This window comes from Mixophyes fleayi, chromosome 5, assembly GCF_038048845.1.
Source record: "Mixophyes fleayi isolate aMixFle1 chromosome 5, aMixFle1.hap1, whole genome shotgun sequence".
Taxonomy (NCBI): Eukaryota; Metazoa; Chordata; class Amphibia; order Anura; family Limnodynastidae; genus Mixophyes; species Mixophyes fleayi.
In genome coordinates, this window is record NC_134406.1 from 218,063,932 (window position 1) to 218,088,987 (window position 25,056).

At 40.2% G+C, this 25,056-nt stretch overlaps 1 protein-coding gene across 1 annotated transcript in view; it reads right to left on the reverse strand.

The window, feature by feature from the left end:
- The window catches only part of GAREM1 (GRB2 associated regulator of MAPK1 subtype 1), a 120,139-nt gene extending 100,034 nt beyond the window's left edge, over window positions 1–20,105 (reverse strand). Inside the window, exon 1 of the mRNA XM_075213470.1 lies at window positions 19,589–20,105. Coding sequence (XP_075069571.1) covers window positions 19,589–19,700 — 112 coding nt within the window. The 5' untranslated portion in view covers window positions 19,701–20,105. The remainder of the gene's footprint in view (window positions 1–19,588) is intronic.
- Window positions 20,106–25,056: the final 4,951 nt, after the last annotated feature.

Consider the following 25,056-nt stretch of genomic DNA (forward strand, 5'->3'; position numbering starts at 1 on the left):
TGTTTTTATCTGTGTAAAATGGCGCTGATAAATGTTCTCAGAAATCAGGAGGGTTTGTTATGCCCATAAAGAATTGTTACGAGATAAAATGTCGTCTGTGAGCGAGAATTGTGAATATATATTTGTACTTTAAACATGGAAATCACAGAATCTGGAAATATGTGTGAATATTTGGTTTACAAAGAGATGATGAGAAAGGAGTGGCTTTGAACACTCGACCAGGTCTCGTCACTTTGACATTCCCTGTTTGTGATATTGGGGACTGCCTTTTTGAGGAAATCAGTTTTTCATTGCATGGAAGGCATAGCGTCACAGTTAAAGCTACAAAGAGAAACTTTTAAGCAAGTGTCGTATTAGCAGCTGTTCAACGTGAATTAATAACAGTTACTGTAATTCCTAGTGAATAAATGTTAATCTTTATGCAAAAGTTTTTTTCTTCACAGATCTCCAGCAAAAAAAGACCATTTAGGCAATCCAGATTGCATTGATCCAACTTCCAATGTATAGAAGTTGCAATATGTTTTGGTCAACAGCTGAACAAAAAGCAGCTTTTGAGCTGATCAAAGATTTAATCACAAGCGCCCCAGCCCTTGGGCTCCCTAACTATGAACTACCGTTTAACTTGTTCTGCCATGAACAAGAAGGGCACGCTCATGGCGTACTAACACAAGAACATGGGAGTAGACAAAGACCATTGGGGTACTACTCACAAAAATTAGACCCCGTCATAGTGGGAGCCCCAACATGTATAAAAGCAGTAGCAGCAGCCGCTTTATTGCTACAAAAAGTTGCAGACATAGTGCTGGATCACCCTCTCACCATTCAGGTACCACACTCAGTCATGGAAATACTGAATCAAGCTAGAACAAAACACATCTCAGCGGCTAGATTAACTAAATATGAAGTAGCACTACTGACACCCTCAAACGTTACACTAAAAAGATGCACAGTTTTAAATCCAGCAACATTGTTCCCAAGTTGCATGGATATAAAAGAGGGGAGTAACAGTATAGACGCTGAAGACACAGACAATACAGAGAGTGTTGAGACTGTGACAAAACAGGAAACACAACTAAAAACTTTTTTCTGTGATCATGACTGCCTAGCCTTAATGGATCTGGAAACTAAACCTCCCGGGGATGTTAAAGAGACATCTCTTAGCAACCCTGATTTACTCCTGTTTGTAGATGGGTCTAGGTACTATGAGGAGGGCTCTCCCAAAACAGGTTATGCAGTTACAACAGAAACAGATATTGTACTCCAGCAACCCCTCCCACCAAGTCAATCTGCACAACAAGCTGAATTAGAAGCACTTATAAGTGCATGTCAGTATGCAGAATGGAGAACAGCTAACATTTACACTGACTCCAGATATGCCTTTGGGGTTGCACATGACTATCAAAGTATTTGGAAGAACAGACACTTTATGGCCTCTAATGGTAAACCCATTAAAAATGCAGAAATCATTTTGAGGTTGTTTGCTGCATTAGAACTGCCCAAGGAAGTGGCAGTCATAAAGGTAAAAGCACACACCAGAGAGCAGACTATGGAAGTAAGAGGAAACAGACTAGCAGACCAGGCTGCAAGAGCTGCAGCAGACTTACCGCTAGTACAACACTATTTAGTGTCCACAACACCCCCCACCCTCCCTATAGATCTGGAAATGCTAAAAATCCTACAAAAGCAAGCAGCAGTATCTGAAAGAGAGGAGTGGAAAAAGAGGGGGGCGGAACACATAGAGGGCATATGGGCCACAACAGACAGACACTGTCTCCCTAGAGTCCTTTTTCCTACACTGGCTGCTCTAGTGCATGGGCCTTCCCATGTCTCAAAAGACGCAATAATTAACACTGTATTCAGACACTGGATCGCGCCAGGCTTCAGCACAGCTGCCAGTAATCTGGTAAAGGCCTGCGCCATCTGTAACACACACAACCCTGGTCATACAGTAACAGTACCTCCCAGGGTGACACCTAAACCCCTCTACCCCTTTCAGCGCATACAGATAGATTACATTCAGCTACCCAAATGTGGAATATATGAATATGTCCTAGTAGCTACTGACCTATTCTCTAATTGGCCAGAAGCTTGGGAGATATCCAAAGCCACAGCAAAAAACACAGCCAAGAAGCTGCTATCTGAGGTAGTATGTAGATACGGGGTTCCAGAGGTGATTGAATCAGACAGAGGTACTACTTTTACAGGAGAAGTGATGACATCTATCATGTCAGACTTGGGGATTGCTCAAGCATTCCATACCCCCTACCACCCGCAGAGTAGTGGCAAGGTAGAAAGGCTAAATGGCACTCTCAAGCTCAAAATACAGAAAGCCATGAAAAGCACAGGGATGCCCTGGCTGCAATGCCTTCCCCTCGCCCTATACTCAGTCAGGACAACACCTAATAAGAAACACAAGCTGAGCCCCTATGAAATACTGTTTGGGGGGCCGCCAAAGACAGGGTGTTATTTTCCACAATCTCTAGTGAAACACCAAGGTGAACTGACTAGTTATGTGAAAGAACTACAGAAGTCCCTCACTAACATACATTCTCGAGTTTTCTCTTCAATCCCAGATCCAGAGGATTGCACTGGAACACATGCCCTGGTGCCAGGAGATTACGTCTTCGTAAAAAGACACGTGAGGAGGTCTCTGGAACCACGATTTGAGGGGCCATATCAAGTTCTGTTGACTACACCCACTTCCGTGAAACTTGAAGGAAAGGATCCTTGGATACACGCCAGCCACTGTAAAAAGGCTACGGTGACCCAGGATAAACCATGAAGGGGAGTAAGGTCCTGTTAAGAATTGTTCTTTTTCTATGTTTCCCTACAGCCTTTTCTAATTTAGAAGAACCAGAAAATGTTATAGCACACTTGCACAACGCCATCAGTCAAATAACCAATACCAGCAACTGCTGGGTATGTTCTCGTACTCCTACCATCAGTAAAAATATAGCCCTGGTTCCCATACCTTTGAGTAGCGAAGAGCTGACTAAAATGAGAGAGGGAAACTTCTCATGTGGACGCATGGTCAGCCACAAGTATAAAACCACCAGATACCCAGTAGTAAAACTAGGCACGAATGGAGTCAGACCAAAATATTGTTTCAATAAGGGAATAGAATCCAATAGGGCTATAAATGAGTCAATATGGACCCCATATGGCCAAATACGCATTAGTTACCAAAATAAGAGTTTCCCTTTAGGGTCTGTCCCTAAATCACGCTGTCAAGTTATAGTGAATTTCACCCAACCTTATCTATCACACTGTAATTCTGAATGCAACCAAACAGTGAAGATGGAATCCGGAAAAGGTACTATTTTATTAAAGAGTCAGGAGTGTATAAAATGTCAATATGACAAATATAATCTCACCTGGAACGGCACACTGCCTGCCTTTGACAATGACAGAGCAGAAAATGACACTTCATGTCACTTAGGACAACAGGTATCTACATATTGCCTGTTTTATGATATCCCCTACCTTTTACCAGATGATGTTTATTATGTATGTGGACGCAATGCCTACAGGTGGCTCCCCCCAAATTCCATAGGGGTATGCTACTTGGCCAGATTGGTTCCTGAATTCTATGTCATGACCCATGATGACCTCAGAGGAGTATTCAGGAATAAAAAGGACCATAGGCTTGAAAAAAGGGAAATTAAGACAATAGATACTGAACATATCCCTCTCATAGCAAAGTCCAAAGGGCACAATGTGGGTATTGGATTTGGTAACATCATTTCAATAGGGACATGGGGGTACATGGCAAACTATAATATGATATTAAAGGTTGCAGGACTTTTAGATAACATAACGGAAATTTATGACAAATCCTTTAGGTATGTTGGAAAAGAACTGCAGGCGATGAAAACCCAGTTAATACAACATCAACTTGTATTAGACTACATCACTGCTCAGTCAGGAGGGTACTGTTTAACCCTAGAAACAGAATACGGAACACATTGTTGTAACTTTGTAACAAATGACACTGATAATCCAGAAGAAGTAATAGACAGGTACATGACAGAAGCCAAGGAAATGAAGGAGAAATTCAGGAAAGAGAATTTTGACCCCGATACGGTTAATGATGGCTGGTGGACATCAGCCTTCTCATGGTTAAATCCTAGTAATTGGGGCAAAGGTATTTTCGCATGGATTTCAGGCATTTTAATATGGATAGCTAAGATATTCGCTTTATTGTTGTTGCTATATGTCATTTTTAAACTAAGCTTATGTTTTTTCCAATGCTGTTTGAAAAGGTGCAAAAATGATCTCATTCTGAATAAAAAGTCTCTTAAAAGACATGTAAAGCCCAAACCGGTATCAGATGTTTATCTTGCACTCTCTGAGCTTTAAGGCTCTTTTGTACTCTCCCCCCCTCAGTCTTTCCCATTTTCTTTTTTTATTATTTTTAAGAATTAGGTGTACATGAACCATAGACCTGATTGAATGTATCTTTACCATCCTCTAAGGGCCTATCAGAGGTTCCATTGAATTGAATGAAGTAGGTCGGGTGCAGGAGTGCTTCATGCACACCAAAAGGATAGGCAGGGCAATTATAAAAATGATAAAAAGAGGGGTTTATGTGAGAGATATACATTTTATGAACTTCTTAAAGTAATGCATTTTGTATAATTACTATTCCCTAATGAACTTTGCCTCACATTCTTATCTTTTCTTCAATATGTCTCTTCTCAAGAATGTGCACATCCAGCAGTTTCAGTACAGGGAGCCCACGACCCCCATTTGAGGCCTACGTGACTGAGATAAGACACCTGCTGTACATCCTGTCTACAAACTGCTGACCTGAACAGGATGCCTTCAGAAACCTTGGATTCCTTATCTTCTTTTGTCTGTGAAACTATGCATAAATAAAGCTACTCTGACTTAGGGCTGGTCAGAATCAGAATCATTTTCAGCCTAAACATCTGAAGTTGTCTGTTTCTCTATCGATCGATACCCACAAGGTATAGCAGCTGGAGTTCAGGAGAAAGGACCCATTAAGGTCATCTCTGACACTATTGTGCACTATTACTACTTTGGTGCTAATGAAATCTGCAATTGGACTTTGTAGTAAGATATGCATGTAGGGATATATAATTCTAAACAGGGCCGGACTGGGACTAAAAATCAGCCCTGGCATTTAAAGCACACAGGCCCACATGTTGTGGGCTCCATGCACTATATTGTTGCACACTGATGCTGGCGCAGCGTGCGTTGCTGGTGCTGTACAACATGATGTAGTATGAGTGTGTGTGTGTGTGGGGGGGGGGTATTTATTTCTCCTAATATCCCTCAACATTATATTGTTAGCACTCATATTACATCAATAAATATCATGACAATAAATTACTAGTACCCAAATTACAGCAATAAATAACCCCCCACACACACTCATACTACATCGATACCCACCCACATTACAGCAACCAGCATCAGCCCCCACATTACAGCAACCAGCATCATCCCCCACATTACAGCAACCAGCATCAGCCCCCACATTACAGCAAACGGCATCATCCATACATTACAACAATACCCTATCATACTTATTAGCAATACTAAGCCCCAAACTACAACAATGCCACCACCACGCCACCCCATACTACAGCAATACTACCAATTATACAGGTGCCACTGTAGGAAACCAATGTTTTTCTTTTTTCAAATCTCCCACAAAATAGCAACAACAGAATACTTACACACATATAGGTAACAGGTACCCTTTTCCCTCAATTAAATAGTAATGGCAGAATTTTCATGAATCATTCCACATGAAATAAAACTAACAAATATATCAGAAAAAACATAACTATTGAACGATCATTTGAACTAGGGATGTGCACCGGCGACTTTTGGTGTCTCGTGTTTTGGATCCGGATTTTCGCGATGTTTTGGGTTCGGATTTGTTTCACAAAACACCTGCCGAAAGGTTTTGGTTCGGATTTAAGGTTTTGGATTTTTTTTCAAAAAAGCATAAAAAGTTCAAAAATCAAGTTTTTGGGCTTATTTTAACTCCTACGCTATTATTAACCTCAATAATATTCAATAACAATCATTTCCACTAATTTACAGTGTATTCTGAACACCTCACAATATAGTTATTAGTCCAAAACGTTGCAACGAGGTATCTTTCTGGACTGCGTAGTGGAGTGGTCCCCACAATATAATAAGAAAACCATCAACTGGTCTGAATCGCACCAATAAATGTATCTGGACTGCGTAGAGGAGTGGGTCACCACAATATAAATTAAAAACCCTGAACTTGTATGATTCGCACCAATAAATGTATCTGGACTGCGTAGAGGAGTGGTCACCACAATATAATAAGAAAACCATCAACTGGTCTGAATCGCAAAGAATAATGTACCTGGACTGCGTAGAGGAGTGGTCACCACAATATAAATTAAAAACCCTGAACTTGTATGATTCGCACCAATAAATGTATCTGGACTGCGTAGTGGGGTGGCCCCGGTACCCATTTTGATACCGGGGCCACAATACCTCCTCCAAGTTCCAAGTCTAGTGTTTATAACATCTTAACACTACACTAATTCTAGCACGTCAAAACCTCTTGTTTTAAATAATGACAGGGCATTTAACTTTAGATTTAATTTATGGAATTTGTTGGCATTTTCTTTTACTTTTTGAACATGGTAAACGACTGTTGAATGGTCACATAATGCCCAAAAAATAGTTGCAAGATGGAATTGTCCTTGGGCCCTCCCACCCACCCTTATGTTGTTGAAATAGGACATGCACACTTTAACAAACCAATCATTTCAGCGACAGGGCCTACCAAACAACTGTGGCTGAAATGATTGGTTTGTTTGGGCCCCCACACCAAAAAAGCTATTCATCTCTCCCTGTACAAACTAAACAGGCTCTACTGAGGCAAGATGTCGTCCTCATCCTCAACCTCTGATTCCTCTCCCCCTACAGTGTGTACTTCCTCCTCCTCACACATTATCAATTCGTCCCCGCTGGACTCCACAATCACAGGTCCCTCTGTACTATCTGGAGGGCAGTGCTGTACTTCATTGAGGAATTGATTATTCATTTTTATAAACATCATTTTTTCAACGTTGTGAGGAAGCAACCTCCTTCGCCGCTCACTGACCAGGTTCCCCGCTGCACTAAAAACTCTTTCAGAGTACATACTGGAGGGGGGACAACTCAGGTAAAATAGAGCCAGTTTGACTTTGTACAGGGGCTTCCAAACTGCCTTTTTTTCCTGCCAGTAACAATATGGACTGTCTGACATGTCTATTTGGATGGTGTCAGCAAAATAATCCTCCACCATTTGCCAGAAGTGCCCAATGGCCAGTCTGGCCCTGATTCTAAATTCATACTTTTTATTTTTAACTTATAAAAACAATACTACATGTCCTCAATATTCTAATTAGGAGTACACATTCTCATACAAAACAAACACTCAAGCTGAGTGATATAAAGTTAGTAAACTAGAACACAAAGCTATAGTCAAAATGTAAATATAGATTTAAAGCACAGACTACTACTAGATTTGATCATGAAAACCATGTTCCTACATCAGGCCATGTGTCGGTGCAATACTTGAAGTACTGGTCCTATGGCATTTGACTCTTGTGGCCAAACTGCTCCAGATCCAGTCATTCGCCCATGTGGCTGTTGTGGCCAGAGATTGGTCAAAAACTGAGGGGTCACATATAGATATGGTGCGGTTATTTAATACATCATGAACTGATCAGTACGTCCAAGACCTTACCATACACAGCATCACGTGCATCAAGCCTAAATCATACTTCTAGAGCAGGGGATGATCACAATGATCTCTTTATATATACACCGAATTACAAATGACACCACTTGCAAGGTTTCCCTGAATCTCCTTGTCTATCCACTGGTACAGGTTTAGAGTCAAGTTAATTGTCATTTAAAATAACCTTGTTACAAAAGGAATAAACGCACTTGTAGAGAAATGTTGAGCGGATATACATATCCTGCATGAGATTGGAACCCTAAATTGATTCTCTAAAAGGGATCATAAAGGTCAAAGAATAGGAAACCAACATACAATGGTATATTTTCCTGGCACAGCTTTTTACAAACGCTGAGAAAATCAATGTATGTCAGTAGATAAGTTATATCTATTTTCCTTCATGCTACCCAAATCAATACACTGAAACTATTTATTTCATTCTGATTCTATAGTACGGAAAAGGATAGTAATTAAATTATATAAACCAACAGTTAGCATGCCCATTCATGTATACTAAGCAACAGGTATTTATTTAAATAATATCCACCATAGGCAAGTTGAGAAATTACCAGTTTGAAAGATGATCACTATGAGTTTTATAGTATCCCAGGTTATAAAATGATATATAGGCAAAGATACAGTATCCCACAATAGATTTTATTCCAAACAAATAAATATATATATATATCTCCTTAAAAAAATAAAATCAAATCTATTTATTACAAATTGTATTTGACTATACACTAACTCGATGTGTGCAGAGCCGACCCTCCAGAACAAACCTGGTACATCTTATTGGAGTCTGGTTTGAACTCACTTCATTTTTTGTGGTTCCCTTAGACTACACTATGAGAGTACACTGGCTGCAGAACAGTGTGTTCTTCTACGTCATCAAAATAGTTCGTCAAACATCACCCTGCTTTGTCCAGCTGAACGTATTAATCACTTCGTGCCTACTGGACCCAAGAGAAAAACCGCTGGTAGAATAGGGCGACTGGGTTCTATGCCAGCCAATGTGTGCTGTCCAATGAAGAATCATCACAGAGCAGATGTAAGCAAATTATGCAGATAACGATTGAATGCTAAGCCAGCAGTTCTCACTTATTGCCATCCATTTGAAAAGCATTTAGAACACATTTGCTCTAAGGTACACAAGTGATACCACGGTGTCATCACCAGGTTAGAGTACTGTACATTGGCCAGGATGTTGGAAGGGTTTCTATTGCAGATGATCTGGTGCGCTGCACTAAGCCTTTGCTAGAGTCCTGTTTGGTTCTACAGTATTGAAGCTATACCCAATAATTACCCTATTTAGCTTCATAGTTGTAAGTCAACATTAGAGCTAGTAGTCTACAGGCAAGAGTGTCTTATATTTACCCATCAATGTAGAATCAACTGGAATCAAGTAACACACACTAGCAATACTATTATTATAGACTTAACTTGACCAGACTGTGAATAGTAACTGACCGCAGCATAGATGTCACTACAAAAACAAAGCAAAACGAAAATCCAAAACACATAACAGAAATATGGAAAGTTTACAAGACAGAAGACATCTCTTTATGAAAAAAAATATTCTTGAAATATTTTCGCCTCTCTTTCTAATCTGCTAATTAGATACCAGTCTATGTCCAATTAGTAAGTGGTCTCATGTCTAAATTCTGTGTCACATAGGACTTATGTCATCTTAAAATGTTTGTATTTCCTCCCATGTATTGTTTGTACTAAGGACAAATCCAAAGTAATCACTGCGGTACAAGCTTAAGATTTGTGTTTTTATCTGTGTGACTTTAGTAGGTCGGTATCCAACACAAAACTCTATTCTAATGAAATGTTACAGGAACTTCACTCATCTCTAGTCTATACACACACACACACACACAACTTCTTCAATATGTTGTGTGAAATGAATTTTAAACAAACTTGTAATAAGAATGGAGTACTTAATAATTCAGTACGTCAGTGTTCGGCAACACAATATACTTCAAGAGCATCCAACCTTCAAAAGATCTGCACACTACACTGTTGTAGTGAAAAAAAACCTGCAGGTTGGAATTCCAATTATTTACACTTCTCCGAGTGTGACCCTCTGACCAGGGTCTCTACTTCACCAACCAACATGTCTGCAGCAGAAATTATTATATATATATATATATATATATATATATATATATATATATATATATATATATATATATATATATATAATGTAACAAAAGGAGGCATTTAGCTGGCAATATACAGAGAAAGCAGGGAAGTAGAGTAAAACATTGGTGCAGTAATGCACCTAGAGTGAAGACTTATGTATGAAAAGCAATAGTTTAAATTTGGTTAAACTTACATGATCTGAAATCCTTCCTCTCAGCAAACAGACAGGGCGTGTCTGGTTGTGCAAACAGAGGCAGTGATGGGTGTTTTCTTTTAAAGAGAAGGTGGGTGTGTCACCTGTCCATCAATCTAAGGCTGGGGGAGGAGCATCATGTATAAAAGCTTGTTTGTTTCATTTGTTCAAGGAGACCAACGCTGGGTGAGCTGGCTGGTCCTGAGAGAGAGCTGGACTATGTATAGCTAGTGTTTAGGGTCTCCATGATTGCTGTACAAGTATATGGTGTCAAACATTTACCATCCTGACAATAAAGCACCATGAAAAGGAAGTTGTTGTTCGTGTGTGCTTCTGCAGTAGCGGGCTCTTTCCACTATATATATATATATATATATATATATATATATATATATATATATATATATATATATATATATATATATATATATATATATATACACACACACACACACACACACACACACACACACACACACACAACTGTATTGGGTGATAAGGTTGAGTACATGTTCCTGTCACACATACCATTTGCTGTGACCCTCATCTTGTCTTCATCTGTTTATTTCCATTGGCTTCACCTGTCCAGTCTTTCAAACACACATACTCCTAAATATATTGTCAACTGCACATTCAGCTCATAATATTAAACATATGGAAATTATAGGAGTAATAAAGATTTTGGTATCCAAACTATGTTTTCAAAGTTCTGGTCAATGACAACTATGACATACACTTCAAATGAAAGTGAAAAGAACAAGTCTATAAAACAATCACGTATCACAAGTTTATTCACTATGTCAGAAAATAAACATGGCTCCAACATGGTTCAAGTCGACAACTAACAGTTTTGCACACAAGGAAAACCAATATTAAATCCTCTAGTGGGAAATAGGTTACCTGTAAAACGCCTATACAGTGTCATGATGTATTACTAAGCACATCCGTTGTGTGTGTCAATTACATCAGACCAAAGACTTCTAGAGAGTAGAATGAAGAAGGCACCAAAAACACAAGTAAAAGAACATTTCTACATAGCTACACTTTGATAAAGATACAGGAGTTGCTGTCTCTAGCTGACAAAACTATAACGTTGTTGAAGGTGTGTCTTCCAATTGGAGACTTCCAGAAAACATGGCCTATCTCTCCAGCATAATAAATGTGCTGCAACTCAACAGGCACTTCCAGCACCAGAGTCTGGAGAAATCGGATGCCAAAATGTTTCAACCACATTCAATGTATCATTCAACGTATCCTAAAACAACAATCCATTTAGTGACAAAGTAACAAAAGGCTTTTGTGAGATTCAAGGACAGAAACCTTAGCTTGCTGCTGGATGGTTTTACACACAAAGCCTGCATAGAAGACGGAATATATTATATATGAGGCACATAAAGAAAAAAAAAGGAAGAGGGGCTGTCAGCCCCTCCAGGATACCACAGCAAATGGGTACTTGAAATACCCTAAAAGTAAACTTGAGAATATCGCCATTCTGGCTGAGCATTCTAATGACCAGGTAGCACAAGCGTCAGACATAACCCCAGATGAGTGGCACATGTTTACAAGTGCTTGGACAGGACTGGTCTCTGAATGACATATTGTATATTTCCAGCAGTGCTATATGTACTCTCCCTAAACCCCTTTTGTGTGCGGTGGTAGTGCTGCCAGTATGCACTGAACCCTGTGAAAGGGGTTACATTTAATGAAAAGAAATTCAGATCATCATGGCTGTCAAAATAATGCAGGATTTAAGGATAATTCAAATGAATGGGCCATCTTTCAATTTCTTTTATCCATCTATAGCCATTGATTACATAAAACAAATAAATCCACACTCACAGGGACGATCCTGATAAAAGTACCTTGTATTGTTAGATTGTAGGTGTTCGTTCACAGAAGTATAACAGAGGTGATGACACAATGGGGGTGGTCCGTGTCTCAAGGCTGCACAGCAAAGTCTGTTACCAAACTAAACAACGTTATTCGCAGTAGGAAGGACACTGCTGGATCTAAACTAAAGTTCACAGGTCCCATGTAATATTATCACATATGTAGGTTTGGGTCTAATATAGTTAATGGAATCACATTCTTTTTGTGAATATGTACCCTATACAATGCTGTATAAAGAAGAGGGACACAATTAAGCTTCTCTTGTGGCCTATGTGATCTGCTGCTGGCTTCAGATGTTATAGAAGGGCTAAAGGGAAAGAATAGCCTATAAAATCCACCTCTTTCAGACACACACACTTAGGAGAGTTTCCAGTTGCCCAGAAACCACCCCTATGCTCGGATCACTACCTCCAGTAACCACACCATGGACAGCAGTACTCAGCGACACCATGGGCAGCAGTGCCCAGCGACACAATGGGCTGCAGTGCCCAGCGACACAATGGACAGCAGTGCCCAGCGACACCATGGACAGCAGTGCCCAGCGACACCAGTAGAGAGCTTTTTTAAAAAAAAAAAGAAAAAAAAAAAAAAAGGGGGGGGGGGGGGGGCGGACACAGGAATCCCACCCTCTTTTCTCAGTCTGTGTGATTGTAGGGGTTGTGCTACCTATTACCACAGTGCATGGCCCCTACTGGCAGCCCAGAAGGAACAGACCTGTCAGATCATGGCTGCCCCCACTATACCACAAAAAAGAAAGAGAGCAAGAGAAGGGAAAAGGGACAAGAAGAGTACAAGAGACAGGAAAGGAGAGCGAGTAAAGGAATGATGAGTGGCAATTAAGCAACTGGGAAGGATTAGAATCGGGAAACTATAAACACATATACATATACAGAAAATCTACTCTAAAATTTCCCCAAACACTGATAATTATAGTGTATAATGTCATGTATCCAATTTGAGTTCCGACACAAATCTTTCACGTACCTGATGAGCTTTATTTCACTGCCAACTGCTAAAGTACAACTGTCCAGGACTAATAGTTGAACTGTAGGATGGATGTTCACAAAACGGTTATATTTCCAAACTAAACCAAGGGGTATATTTACTAAACTCGGGGTTCAAAAAAGAGGAGATGTTGTCTATATCAGCCAATTAGATTCTAGCTTGTAGAATGTACTGCTTTGTACATTTCAGCCTTTCATTGATAATAAACAGTGGCGCACGCAGGGGGGTTTCTGAGTCTCTAGAAACCCCCCCCCCTGCGCTAAGTGGCCACTGTCCTATACAGCAGCCGCGGCACTGTCAAAGAAGCGTCCGCGGAGGTGCTGTATGGTATACAGCACCGCTGCAGACGCTTCTTAGACAGCGCCGCGGCTGCTGTATAGGACAGCGCTGGCGAAACGGAAGAGTGTTTTTTTTTTTTTTTGTTTTTCTTTTTTTCGGTCGGCGGGGAGAAACCCCCCTCCCCCCCCGACATTCCTCCGTGCGCCCCTGATAAACATCACTTAAAATCCACTATCAGGATTTTGAAACATCTCAAAAGCAGTATTACCATCCTGTGATATAAACTGTCTTTTGTGTTTCTGACACAGGTCTGTAGACATATGGTTAGTGGCCACAGTGGAGTGTATTGACCTCCAGTTACACAATACACCGGATCCAGTCAGCACAGGACACAAATAACTGGACTAATTTCAAAAAAACTACTTGACAAAAAAAAAAAAAAAGAATGTTTAGAGAAATCAAACAGGAGCACGTATTAAAGACTTGCAACTCAATTTTACGTTTCTAAAACAATGGCGCGGGTGGTAAAATGTAGATTGTGATTATTTCTATAAATAGTATTTACAAAGCTCTTAGTGGGGTTTATTTACTAACACTAGTGTAAGTTGAACCATGGGGCAACAAGAGAACACAAGCTACAGTCAAACAGATGTATATCTGGCAATGAATATAGGTATCCCTTTGAACAAGTCTTGTATTTTTAAAATATATATTAAAAAAAACAAAAAACAAAAAACAGCATTCAACTAGGCTTTATACCGTAGTTGCCAACCTTTCCAGGCCTCCGGGAGTGTCAGGTGGGCAGGGGTGGAGGGCAATTGCATCATTTTGGCCCCGCCCCTGTGATGTAATGACGCAAACGTGTCAGATGGGCAGGTCAAAATGATGCGATTCCCGGAGAATCGCATCATGGAAGCTCAAAATCCGTCCACTTCACTAGGAAGTGGGCAGATGGGGGAGAATTGGCAAGTATACTTTATATAACAAAGATTACATGAGGTTAATATTGCGGACAACTAAAAACGATAAAAGCCCTAAACATTATTTCCCATTTATATAGACTTGATTTTATGAAAAAACACAATTATGCATTGTTCTGTTATGTTACATTTTGTTGGTGCTCAGAAATATTTCAGGTTCATTTACCAACATTGCATTTAGGTGGAAACTTTGGACTAAACCAAAGCAACCACCATCCCTCCCCTCCCTCAGCGTTGACAACACCAGACCTCAGTTCCTCAATTCCTCTGCCTGGGCGTCAACCGTTACTACTCTCTCATTCACTCCCCCAATCAGATCCATCTCCTGTGGCTTCCATCTCCAGACCATCACCAGGATTAGACCCTTCTCCCTTGATGTAAAAAATACATTAGTCTACTCTCTCATCATCTCAACTCAACTATTGCAACCTCCTCCTGAGCTCCCTTCACTGGCTTCTCTACTCTTCAATCTCTCCTTAACGCTGCGGCAAGATTGTTCTCTCACACACACAGCTCTGCTTCTGCCAATCCTTCCACTGACTCCCCAACCCCTATAGAATACAGTTCAAACGCCTCACCCACTCCTACACCTGAGTTCTACTTGTGTTATGTGAACCATGTTTACCTTGTTTGTACTACCACTATGCATGAAGCAGGAACAAACCATGTGTAGAAGTATTCACTGGTTACATGAAATCTTAAACTCAATTGGTCACACAACCGAGTTAACACAGTTAAATGATTATATGATGTAATCTAATGAGTGAAGAAATCGTTATTGACCAGATTCTCACAAGGTCAGACTTGTTTGCGTCATTTAATAAATTACTTTGACAGATCCTTAGCATATCCTCAGTCACATGGCAGTGCCCGCGGCATATATAAGATGTAAGCGGGAGACAAAGCCTTGCATGCCCTTGTGCCACCGTATAGCTGATTTAGGTCCAGGTTAGATTGCAGTGGACAGGACAAGTCATATGTTCTAATAAATGCTGCTGGGCTAAAAGATCATAAATAAAAATGTGTCACTTAAAGCTGCTGTACCACCTATTAAGGGGTAGTGGTGCACTTCACGCCCCCTGGGGGCCGCTCCGCTCCGCCGCTCCCCTTACAATCCAGCAGGAGGACCAATCACAACCTCACATATACATCCCACCATCATTTTTATCTATTTTAGCCACGCTATCACAAGAGATTAACTGATTGCTCGTTGAGTAAGGCTGGGTACACCCTATAGGTTTTTCAGCCGATTATCGAGCTAATTGCACGATAAACGGCCGTTCGGTCCGAAATTAGTGTGTACGCTCCAACAATTATCGTTCCAAAGCACATCGTCTCATTTAATTAGATTTTTTGGATTTTAAAGGGCGTATTCAATTGTTCGGCGTGTCCGCGGAAAAATGAGTGCTCGAAAAATATTACCGTTAATACGGTAATTACTCGCTGAATTTCATCTCGCAGCTCGAAATCCAGCGAGTAAATTACCATATTAACGGTATTTACGCGCATATTACCGTATTAACTGTAATATTTTTCGAGCGCTCGTTTTTCGGGGATCTAGCTAACAATTGAATACCCACCTAAAAATCTCGTTCAATGATATTGTTCCAATTCTGCAGTATGTATGCACTCACGACCGCCAGTGTCCATTGATCTTATCATGGTTATAACAGATGAAGAGCACAGATTTGAAGGTAAATCTTGTAAAATGTGTATAGTGTGCACACACGAGTCGGCATGCTAATTGGGACTTTATTTTTTTTGTTGTTACTGGTAAAGTCGCTAACGATATCGCATCAGGAGAAATTTTCTGCAGTGTATTACCCAGCCTAACTACTTATGTTCTGCCACACAAGTAATTTTAATTACATTAAACTGTGTTGACCTCCTTTAAACCTGCAATGCAGCAGTCCCATATAATCATTCACTTATGGGGAGGAGTATCTACCAAAGGTTAACTTTCCCACCTTTCTTAAATTCAATCAAAACAGCTACAAACTGGCAAAAAAACAAAAAACAAATTCATTGTCCCAACTACCCAATAAGTTAAGCATTGATTTTATTTCACATTCTTGCAACTTGTAGCAATTTCCATAGTTTTTTTGTTGATTTTTTTTCATGTTTTAAAAATCTAAGTAGTTTAGTTAGTGTGAGCGCAATATAGAGACTCCATTAAAATTAATGGGTGGTAGATTAAATATATAAATAAATGGGTATAGTGAGTTGATTGTTCATAGATATCCCTGTTCTGTATTTAATCAGAGAATGAGGGGGGGGGGGGGGGGGGGGGGCAGATTAGTAAACAGATCTGTTACTCACAAAAATATACTGACCTTTAGTAGATCCCCTCTAAGGCTGGGTACACACTGCAGGTTTTTCACCCAACTACTGTGCTAATCAAGTGATAAACAGCCATTAGGTCCAATATGGTATTAATGTGTCTACTCACATGATCATGATTTATGGTACCAAAGCAGATCGTATTGTTTAATTTGATTTTATAAACGGACTAAAAATCACTATGATCGATGCCGAGCAAATCCCGCAGCACGTGCGCACAGCCCGCAGCGCGCACGCAGAGCACTTTAGCAGCGTGTGCACAAACCCTGAGAATTTTAAAACACATCCACATTTGCCCGACACTGTTCCATCATTGATCGTGATTTTTAGAAAGTTTATAACTTGAAACCAAACGATACGATGCTCTTTGGCAAAATAAAACATGATCTTGGGAGCTTACACACGAATGCGATATCTTACCAAACGGTCGTTTAACGAGTGATCGGCACAATAATTGGATGAAAACCCCGTAGTGTGTAGCCAGCTTAAGGCTAAACTTGCAAAGAGTAGAATTCTTACCGCTGTAGCTAACAGCACATACCACATAATATATACATACAAAAGAAGGCTAAAGGTTTCTAAATACAACAAATAACCTCTGCACTCTACAGTCTCGTACCCAACTCCACATCCTACCCGAGTCACTTATATCTGCCCCCTAAGATCTATAAACATGGCAATAATTGTAAAGATGTATGGTTTTTGTCTGTAATTTGGACACCATCGTATATAACGTACTCAGGAAATACTTTGAAAGTAGAAGGCGGCTCAGTATATTTCCGTAAGGTAAAATATAAATTGGATCACAAAGGGGCATATTTAACAATAACCGTTTTTTTAGCAAGATCATTGCAATAAGGAATGAAAATGATTGTGCCGTTTATGAAAAATGTTCTGCCGGAATAAAGGTCACGATAACTGTCCTGGTGAACACCTCTCTTTTCTATGGTCACTATCGCAAAGTGGCCATCTTTGCAATAGTCACCGGAGGGGAGAACAGGTAAGATGTTGTGAGGGATCCGAAGATCCCTCTATCGCAATGTTCTCCCCATAAGCTTCAATAGCTAATGCCATCTTCAGATGACATTAGCTGTCAGACACATGTTCTGAAAAGCTTTGATTTTCAGAACTTGTTAAAACACAAAAAAATAGCTACTGCTTATGAGAACAGTGGAATCGAAGCAGATATTGGAGATATCTGCTGCAATCCCCTAGTTATAAGTAGATACTTACATTTGCAGTGGTCCCCCGAAATTTACCATTTTTGGGGGATTAGGAGCTTTTTAAAATAAAAATAAAAATTATAGCATTGCCCTAGATAAAAAGAGTTTTAGAGAAGTGTGGGTGGCACAGTAATAGGCCATTTGTGACTTCTAACATCAGTCAAGGAATAACACTTACTTACACTGTGACTAAAGTTCAAACCATTTTGAATTCAATACATGAATTATTAGATCGAATCTGAATTTCAAACTTGCTCTCCACGAATGGTACATGTCATTCAGGATAACAACCTTAACCCTGTACCACCCCAGAGATCCACACACTTTTTATCCACCTTATGGTGTCTACATTAAACAAAAAAAAAAATGGGGCTATGCTCAAGAGTCATATAAAAGCTATTATTCAACTTGCAAATACCACAATCCAGAGGAGGATTTGTTCCTGATGAAAACCACACATTGAATTCCAGTGTTAGCTCATTGTGACTTTAGACACGCCAGTATATCCAGGGAAAATAGCTTAAAATATTCCTTCACTTTAGTATCTACACTAGATGGTATACTGGTTAGTATAATACAGTTCTTATGTTTACTAAAGTGATGATATCACTGAGCAATAAATTCAGCAAACAAGGAGGCAGAACAACAAAGACATGTGGTGCAAGTGTATTCATAACACAGCCATGCAATGTCAATGCTATATAACAGACATTTTATTTAAGAGTTGCTAACTTCTTTGCTGTAGACCACACTAAAGTTAATATTGGGGCCCTGACTGATTAAATGTAATGATTAAACAAATACCATATGCAAAAATGCAACTGATAATACAATTATTACTGCAACAATAGAAGTAATATTCAAGGCAATTCTATAGCAATGCTTATTTAGAGCCGAAAAAGAAACAATGTATCTTCCATTGGAAAACGTGAAGTGGGGAATGAATGTAAATGCTAAGGAAGTATGCGGTCCAAAACTCCTCTGTATATGAACAGTACACAGACAATAGTAGAGAAATAGTGACAATTAGGACTGCATACTATAAGAACAATAGAAAAAACATGTGTTTTGTATAAGAACCATGAATTATAAAAAAATAATAAGTTTATGAATTATAACCCATATGGTCACGTTGTTTTAGTAATTCAGATTTGTTAATAATGCTGTAATGCACATGGTTTATTGTTACTGAATGAAGAATGCACCCATGAGCATTGGCAGTGTCCACATAACCCCCTTATTGTGAAGTATCACCCAGAAATCAGCTTCCCTTAGACCATTCATGTCTCTCTACGTCACTCATGACGCCCCTGGCACAGCAGCCCAATCACGTCTGACCTGTAGTGTCATTTATTGCAGCAACATGGCAGCTGCCATGGAAAATCTGAACAGAATTTAAGGTAGTGGAATAACATACCCTGTGGCAGACTCATACATACACCACAGGGGCATCATTGGGACTGTCAGATCTGTGCTCAGACAATGAGGGGCTGGTAAACCTGCCCAGGTGAGCTTTAGTCAGACGTCTGGCTGACTGCAGCAGCGCCTACAACCTATAGCGGCTGCTATAAATAGACCTGCAACGCAATGTCCTCATACTGATAGATCTGCTGCATAATCCTGGTTATTGTGTTGTCCTACATACTGTGCAGACTGACACATAACACCAGAACAATGCGCGTAAACAAACCCAAAGTAAATAAATCATCATCCACAACCGGTTTAATAAGAGGGATATGTAGTAGCCTGGAACTCAGTCTGGGTGCCCCATGCATGCACTTACCGCTGTCCAGTCTGACAAGTTGAGGCAGACGGTATGAACTAACAAGCAAATCCAAGGGGAAAGAGGCCGAGCTCCACTTTACATCCTTCAGCGAGGGGGCTGAGAGGTCCATCTTGTTCCCCCGTCCCCTTCCAGCAGGAGACACAGGGGTTGGGGGCTCCAGGGGGGCTGCCCAGGACACTGCCGACCTGGGATCTAGAGCACTTTGCTCAGCTGCTGTTCTGTTTGTAGCTGGGGCTCATGCTGCTCATGGTCTGAGCTCACCGGGTGTGGAGCTGAGTTCCCTTCGCTCCCCGGAGCGCTGCTTGTTCTATAGCTGCTGCTGCTCTCCCGTCCACTTTGGATTCAGTTGCTGTAGTTATTACTAAGCTCCTGTGGACACTAGGAAACACCATAACATTGCTTACAATACTGACTAATCAACAGGGTGTAGGAGACGCCTGTGCAGCTTCGGGAGACCGCCTCCCAAGCCCAAAACCAGACTGGAAGAGGAAGACTTCCTGACATCCACAATCGGCTTGTGTGTGTACTAGGAGCTGGCTGACATTAGCGACCCTTCAGTGCCCCCTAGTGGCTGCACGCAGAACTGCAGTTATTAAACCAATCATTGACAGATGTCAAAGGTTCCACTTATCCAATAAGAGTACAGGAAGCTTTTCCAGGATAAGGGATGTTATATATTGCATATATAAATAAAAAATGTTTTATAAATATGGGGAATAAACAAAAGGCTGGAATTTATGTAGTGACTTATATGGAGAATTTTTTTTTTCAAACACCTATAACTACAAGAATACATTCAAGGTCAGTCCTCTAACATCCAAATGTTATAGTTAATGACTAATATGTTCTTTTTACCATATTATTATTTTGGCAGATGTCTCCAGTTTTCAGGGACAGTCCAACATTTAGTATACTTCCTCTTATTGTGCATCCTGGATGCGATTACCAGTATATGTACTTATTCTTTAGGTTTTACAAGTTAATAATTATCAAAGTAATATTCTAAATACCCCAAAATGCAATTTAGTAAAAATAATTATGGTCACCGTAGTGTACCAAGATACAGTTACAGTGCAATGCATGGTATGCTTACATGCACCTGCCCTGCCAACATTAATTTAAAATGTGAGCAACCATCTGAATCCAACTGTTTCAATGTTTTCAGACTTGGGCAAAATAGATCCATTGCCAGAGACGTGCTTGTACTTCTGTAACAAAGTCAACTGTTTCCTACACTGGACATAAGGGCTCATTTAATAACCGCATTTAGGTGCAAATTTAGCAAGTAACCATATCAGTCATCATATTAGTATTCTGTTGCCACAGGTATCTGTTGGGTGACTTATAATGCAAACAAACTTATCTGAATGGTTAATTGTAGCAATGTTGTTTTGATCAAACCCAGTGGTTCTCAATGAAAAGTTTAGTGTAATCACAGATTTTCTGTAAGAAAAGGCTTGGTAAATGAAAGAAATAAAGAGGGACGGTAGCTATTATATGTTTGTTTTTCAGAAATCAATACCCTCCCCCAATTGACAGATCAGTGGGTCCGCGACCAGCAGTCCCTCATACACTTACCCTAGTAGTATCGTTGAGTTCTCCAGGACACTGCACTCTGAAAATCTTTGAATTAATATAGACATCAGTGGATATGTATCCATAATTTTGACTGCGTGGTAGCTGTGGAGAGATGTAATACCGCTATATATTCAATGTAATCATCTTTAAGTAAATGTATATGTTACTGTACTGTGTACACTCAGCATTACATTATTAGAACAGTCATTTGGCAGAGCTGGATACAAACATGATGCAGCATAATAAAAACCAAAGGACGCAGTTGTTACTAGACATTTTGCAGTCAGAAGTTAAGCAATCTGTGTCTTTTTGAAACTTGCCTCTTTGCCCAAAAACACTATGACTATATGGGCAGCACAGTGGCTTAGTGGTTAGCATTTATGCCTCATAGTGCTGGGGTCATGAGTTCAATTCCTGACTATGGCCTTATCTGTGTGTAGTTTGTATGTTCTCCCCGTGTTTGCGTGGGTTTCCTCCAGGTGCACCGGTTTCCTCTCACACTCCAAAAACATACTAGTAGGTTAATTGGCTGCTATCAAATTGACCTTAGTATCTGTCTATCTGTGTGTGTATGTTAGGGAATTTAGACTGTAAGCTCCATTGGGGCATGGACTGATGTGAATGAGTTCTCTGTACAGCGCTGCGGAATTAGTGGTGCTATATAAATAACTGATGATATGTAACACTTTCACTGGCCTATATTTTCTGCTTGTAAAAGAAGTATGTGTCAGTTTATTTTGACAAGCCATATTTATTTCTCGCCTAATTGCTTTTTTTATGATTGTATATTGCAACATCCCAGTGTCCCTAACTACCTGTAATAGTCACCAGCAACAATAATCTTGCAGCTATTGCTACTTTACATTTTCAATTTATAGCGCCATCTGGTGGATAATGCTTGTCTTTTAAAATATGGATACATAAATTGTGACATATACATAGTAAATAAAATATGTCAAAACCAGGATGAACGAAGGGCTCAATATATTCAAAGACAAGGCTTCAAACTGGTGTTAATTAAAGTGGAAATAAAACCCCAAAATAGAAACACTTGTTTTAATTGATGGTGTTAGCTATTCACATATGTAAAACAGATAACATACCTCAATTGTACAGTCTCTGCTGAAATCTTACTTGTGAATTCCTAACTAACATATGCAACACAATTCCCCAGCAATCTCTTGGTAGAACCATTAACAAAATGTAAAACTAGGTAAACTTTATTTCCATAGAGCTGCCCCTTCTGCCATTTGGCGATAATATCTGCAGAATGTGTTAACATTCCTTCATGTAGTCAACCTTCAGCTCCTAACAGTTGAGTCTTCTGCCTTCTCTGCCCAGATGCTGCTATTGCTCTGGCGGAATGTAACTTAGAGTAAGTTGTAGGATCTTTATCTGAGGATGTTTGGTATCTAAAACACTGTTGATGTTTCCTTGCACCTCTGTGGGTTTAACAATGTTTTAGGGACAATAATACCAGAAAGTGTGCACAGCTGCTCATCGCTCGAGGCTCCTACGGATCCTACTAGGGGTAACTGCTGTAGGAATATAAAATGCTCCTGTATGTACTATACAATTGGGTCAAAAGAGGATTTTGTTAGTTCTTCTGAAACGAACCGTTACTAAGTTCCATAGAGAAACCACTGGTACCAATCAGCTTGTTGTTAACAGTGACTAATAGCAGAATGTTGGCTAATAAATGTTTTATTATCAATATCCCCTATTGGAGAAACATGGATGGATTTAATCCTTTGGAAAAGTCATCTTGTCCAAGATGTCTGGGGCATCGCTCTCATATCTTTTGACTGTACAGGATAGTCTCTATGACCTGTTCTGACAAGCCCTGTTTTGTTAAGAGCTGCCTTTCATCATCCAAGCAGTCAGTGCCAGGGCTTGAGGGTTTTTGTGTGTATTGGGTCTTTACTCAACAGGACCCCTAGGATTGGAAGCTGAATATGCTCCTTAACCAACAGTATCAGTGGATCTGCACATGTCCAGCTACATCATCACGGTCAAATCAAAATCAGTTAAAACCTTTCTCTGCTTTGTTTCTTAACATCTTTGGATATTAAGTGGAATAGCTGGGAATGCATAAGTCAGGCTGAATATTCGCTCTTGAGATAGTGTACACACTGCTTATAGTTTGTTGTGTGGATTTATGTAGGAAAAGCAAGAACTCACTTTGATTTTCTTCCTTGGTATGGACAAGTCCACATCTGACCTGTCACACTGACACTCAGATCACTGGAAGGTCTAGTACTTGATAGGGATACTTTGATAAAGCTGAGTGTTAAGCACTCCTCAAAGGGCAGAGATCGAGTTATTTAGATATTTATATATTAATATCTGGGCTCGGGTCAAGTCCAGGCTTGAAAGATTTACAGCTCGTTACACTGCTGACTGAAAAAGATGCAAGGCCCCAAGGTTGATCCCTGGAGATGGAGTGTGGTTATCAACCTGACATCTGCGACTCAAAGCCCCCAGGATAAAAGTCGCTCCTTGGTATATTGGAATATATACACTCTGGCCAATCCCCGTGACCTTTTATAACAGTTGATTGGACGTGTGGAGTGACAGAAAAAAATATTGAAGATCACCTCATGCACTGCCTCCAAGGGGTCTCTCAGCTACTTGATGCTCTACAACCAGGGTCAAGGGTCCATGCTACTCCTACTTCTTCAGTGCCTGAAGCATCACCGGTCGGGGCAGCAGCGACTCAACTCCATATTCCAAATACACCCAAATATGACAGAGATTTATTTTGTATTTCCCTCTTCAAGGGTCAAGCTGGTTGAGTGTCTTCTGCAGCAGCCAGCCTCCTGCATCTCCATCAAGGTTCACAAACCCTTGGTCAGCATGCAATCCAGTTTCGGACACTGGTGTCGGAATTGAACTGGAACAATGAAGCACCGATGGCCACATTTTGAAAAGGTCTGGCACACCAGATCAAGGATGAATTACCATCCAGAGAACTGCCTTCCTCTTTAGATGAGCTTATTTCTTTGTGTTACAAATTGGATCTATTCCTGAGAGAACGGTCTCAAGAGAAAAAGTTGCCATAATGTTAGACTGGCTCCCCATTTACAGTCACTGGAGTTGTCCACTAAAGAGCCCAAGCATTTGGATTGCTCCAAATTAACCTCAGTGGAGCGGGAGAAACGTCAGAACCTAGGTAGTAGGGAGGTGATTCTAGGATCTAATTGTCAATCTCCCTCACTAGTCTTCTCTGATTTACAAATATGGGATACCCCCTCAGGCTCTGTCATGTGCTATCTCATTACTCGCCATAGATGGTAATCAGATGTCAGAGGGCACTATTTTCCACTGAACCCTATCTGTTATTATGCAAATTGGAGCTTTACAGCAGTAGATCTCTTTTTATGTTGTTTTCAAGGCTATGAATCTCATAATCTTAGGGCTACTATGGTTACAATTGCATACCAGTTTCTGAAACGGCACACTGGTTAGGTCCTTTCCTGGGGATCGAAATGCCACCTTAAATATTTACAAACGGTGTAACCCAATATTTCTATTTCTATATGTTCTTCTGATTTTTCTACCCCCTCAAAACTTCTCCTTCTCGGATGTCTTCAGAAAGGAAAAAAATGGAGGCACTACTGCTATGAGTGGAAATGTCCCATCAATCTCCTGTCTGGCAAGACACCACCTAGAGGTCGTATATACCCCTTATCCTTACCAGAGACCCAAGATATGGCGGAATATATTCAAGAAAATCTGAAACATGGGTTCATATGGAAGTCATCTTCACCAGCTGGAGCCGTTTGTTTCTTTGTAAAGAAGAGAGAAAGGAGTCTCCATCCTTGCATTGACTATGGAGGTCTCAATAATATCACCATCACCAATAAGTACTTCCATTCCACTCATCT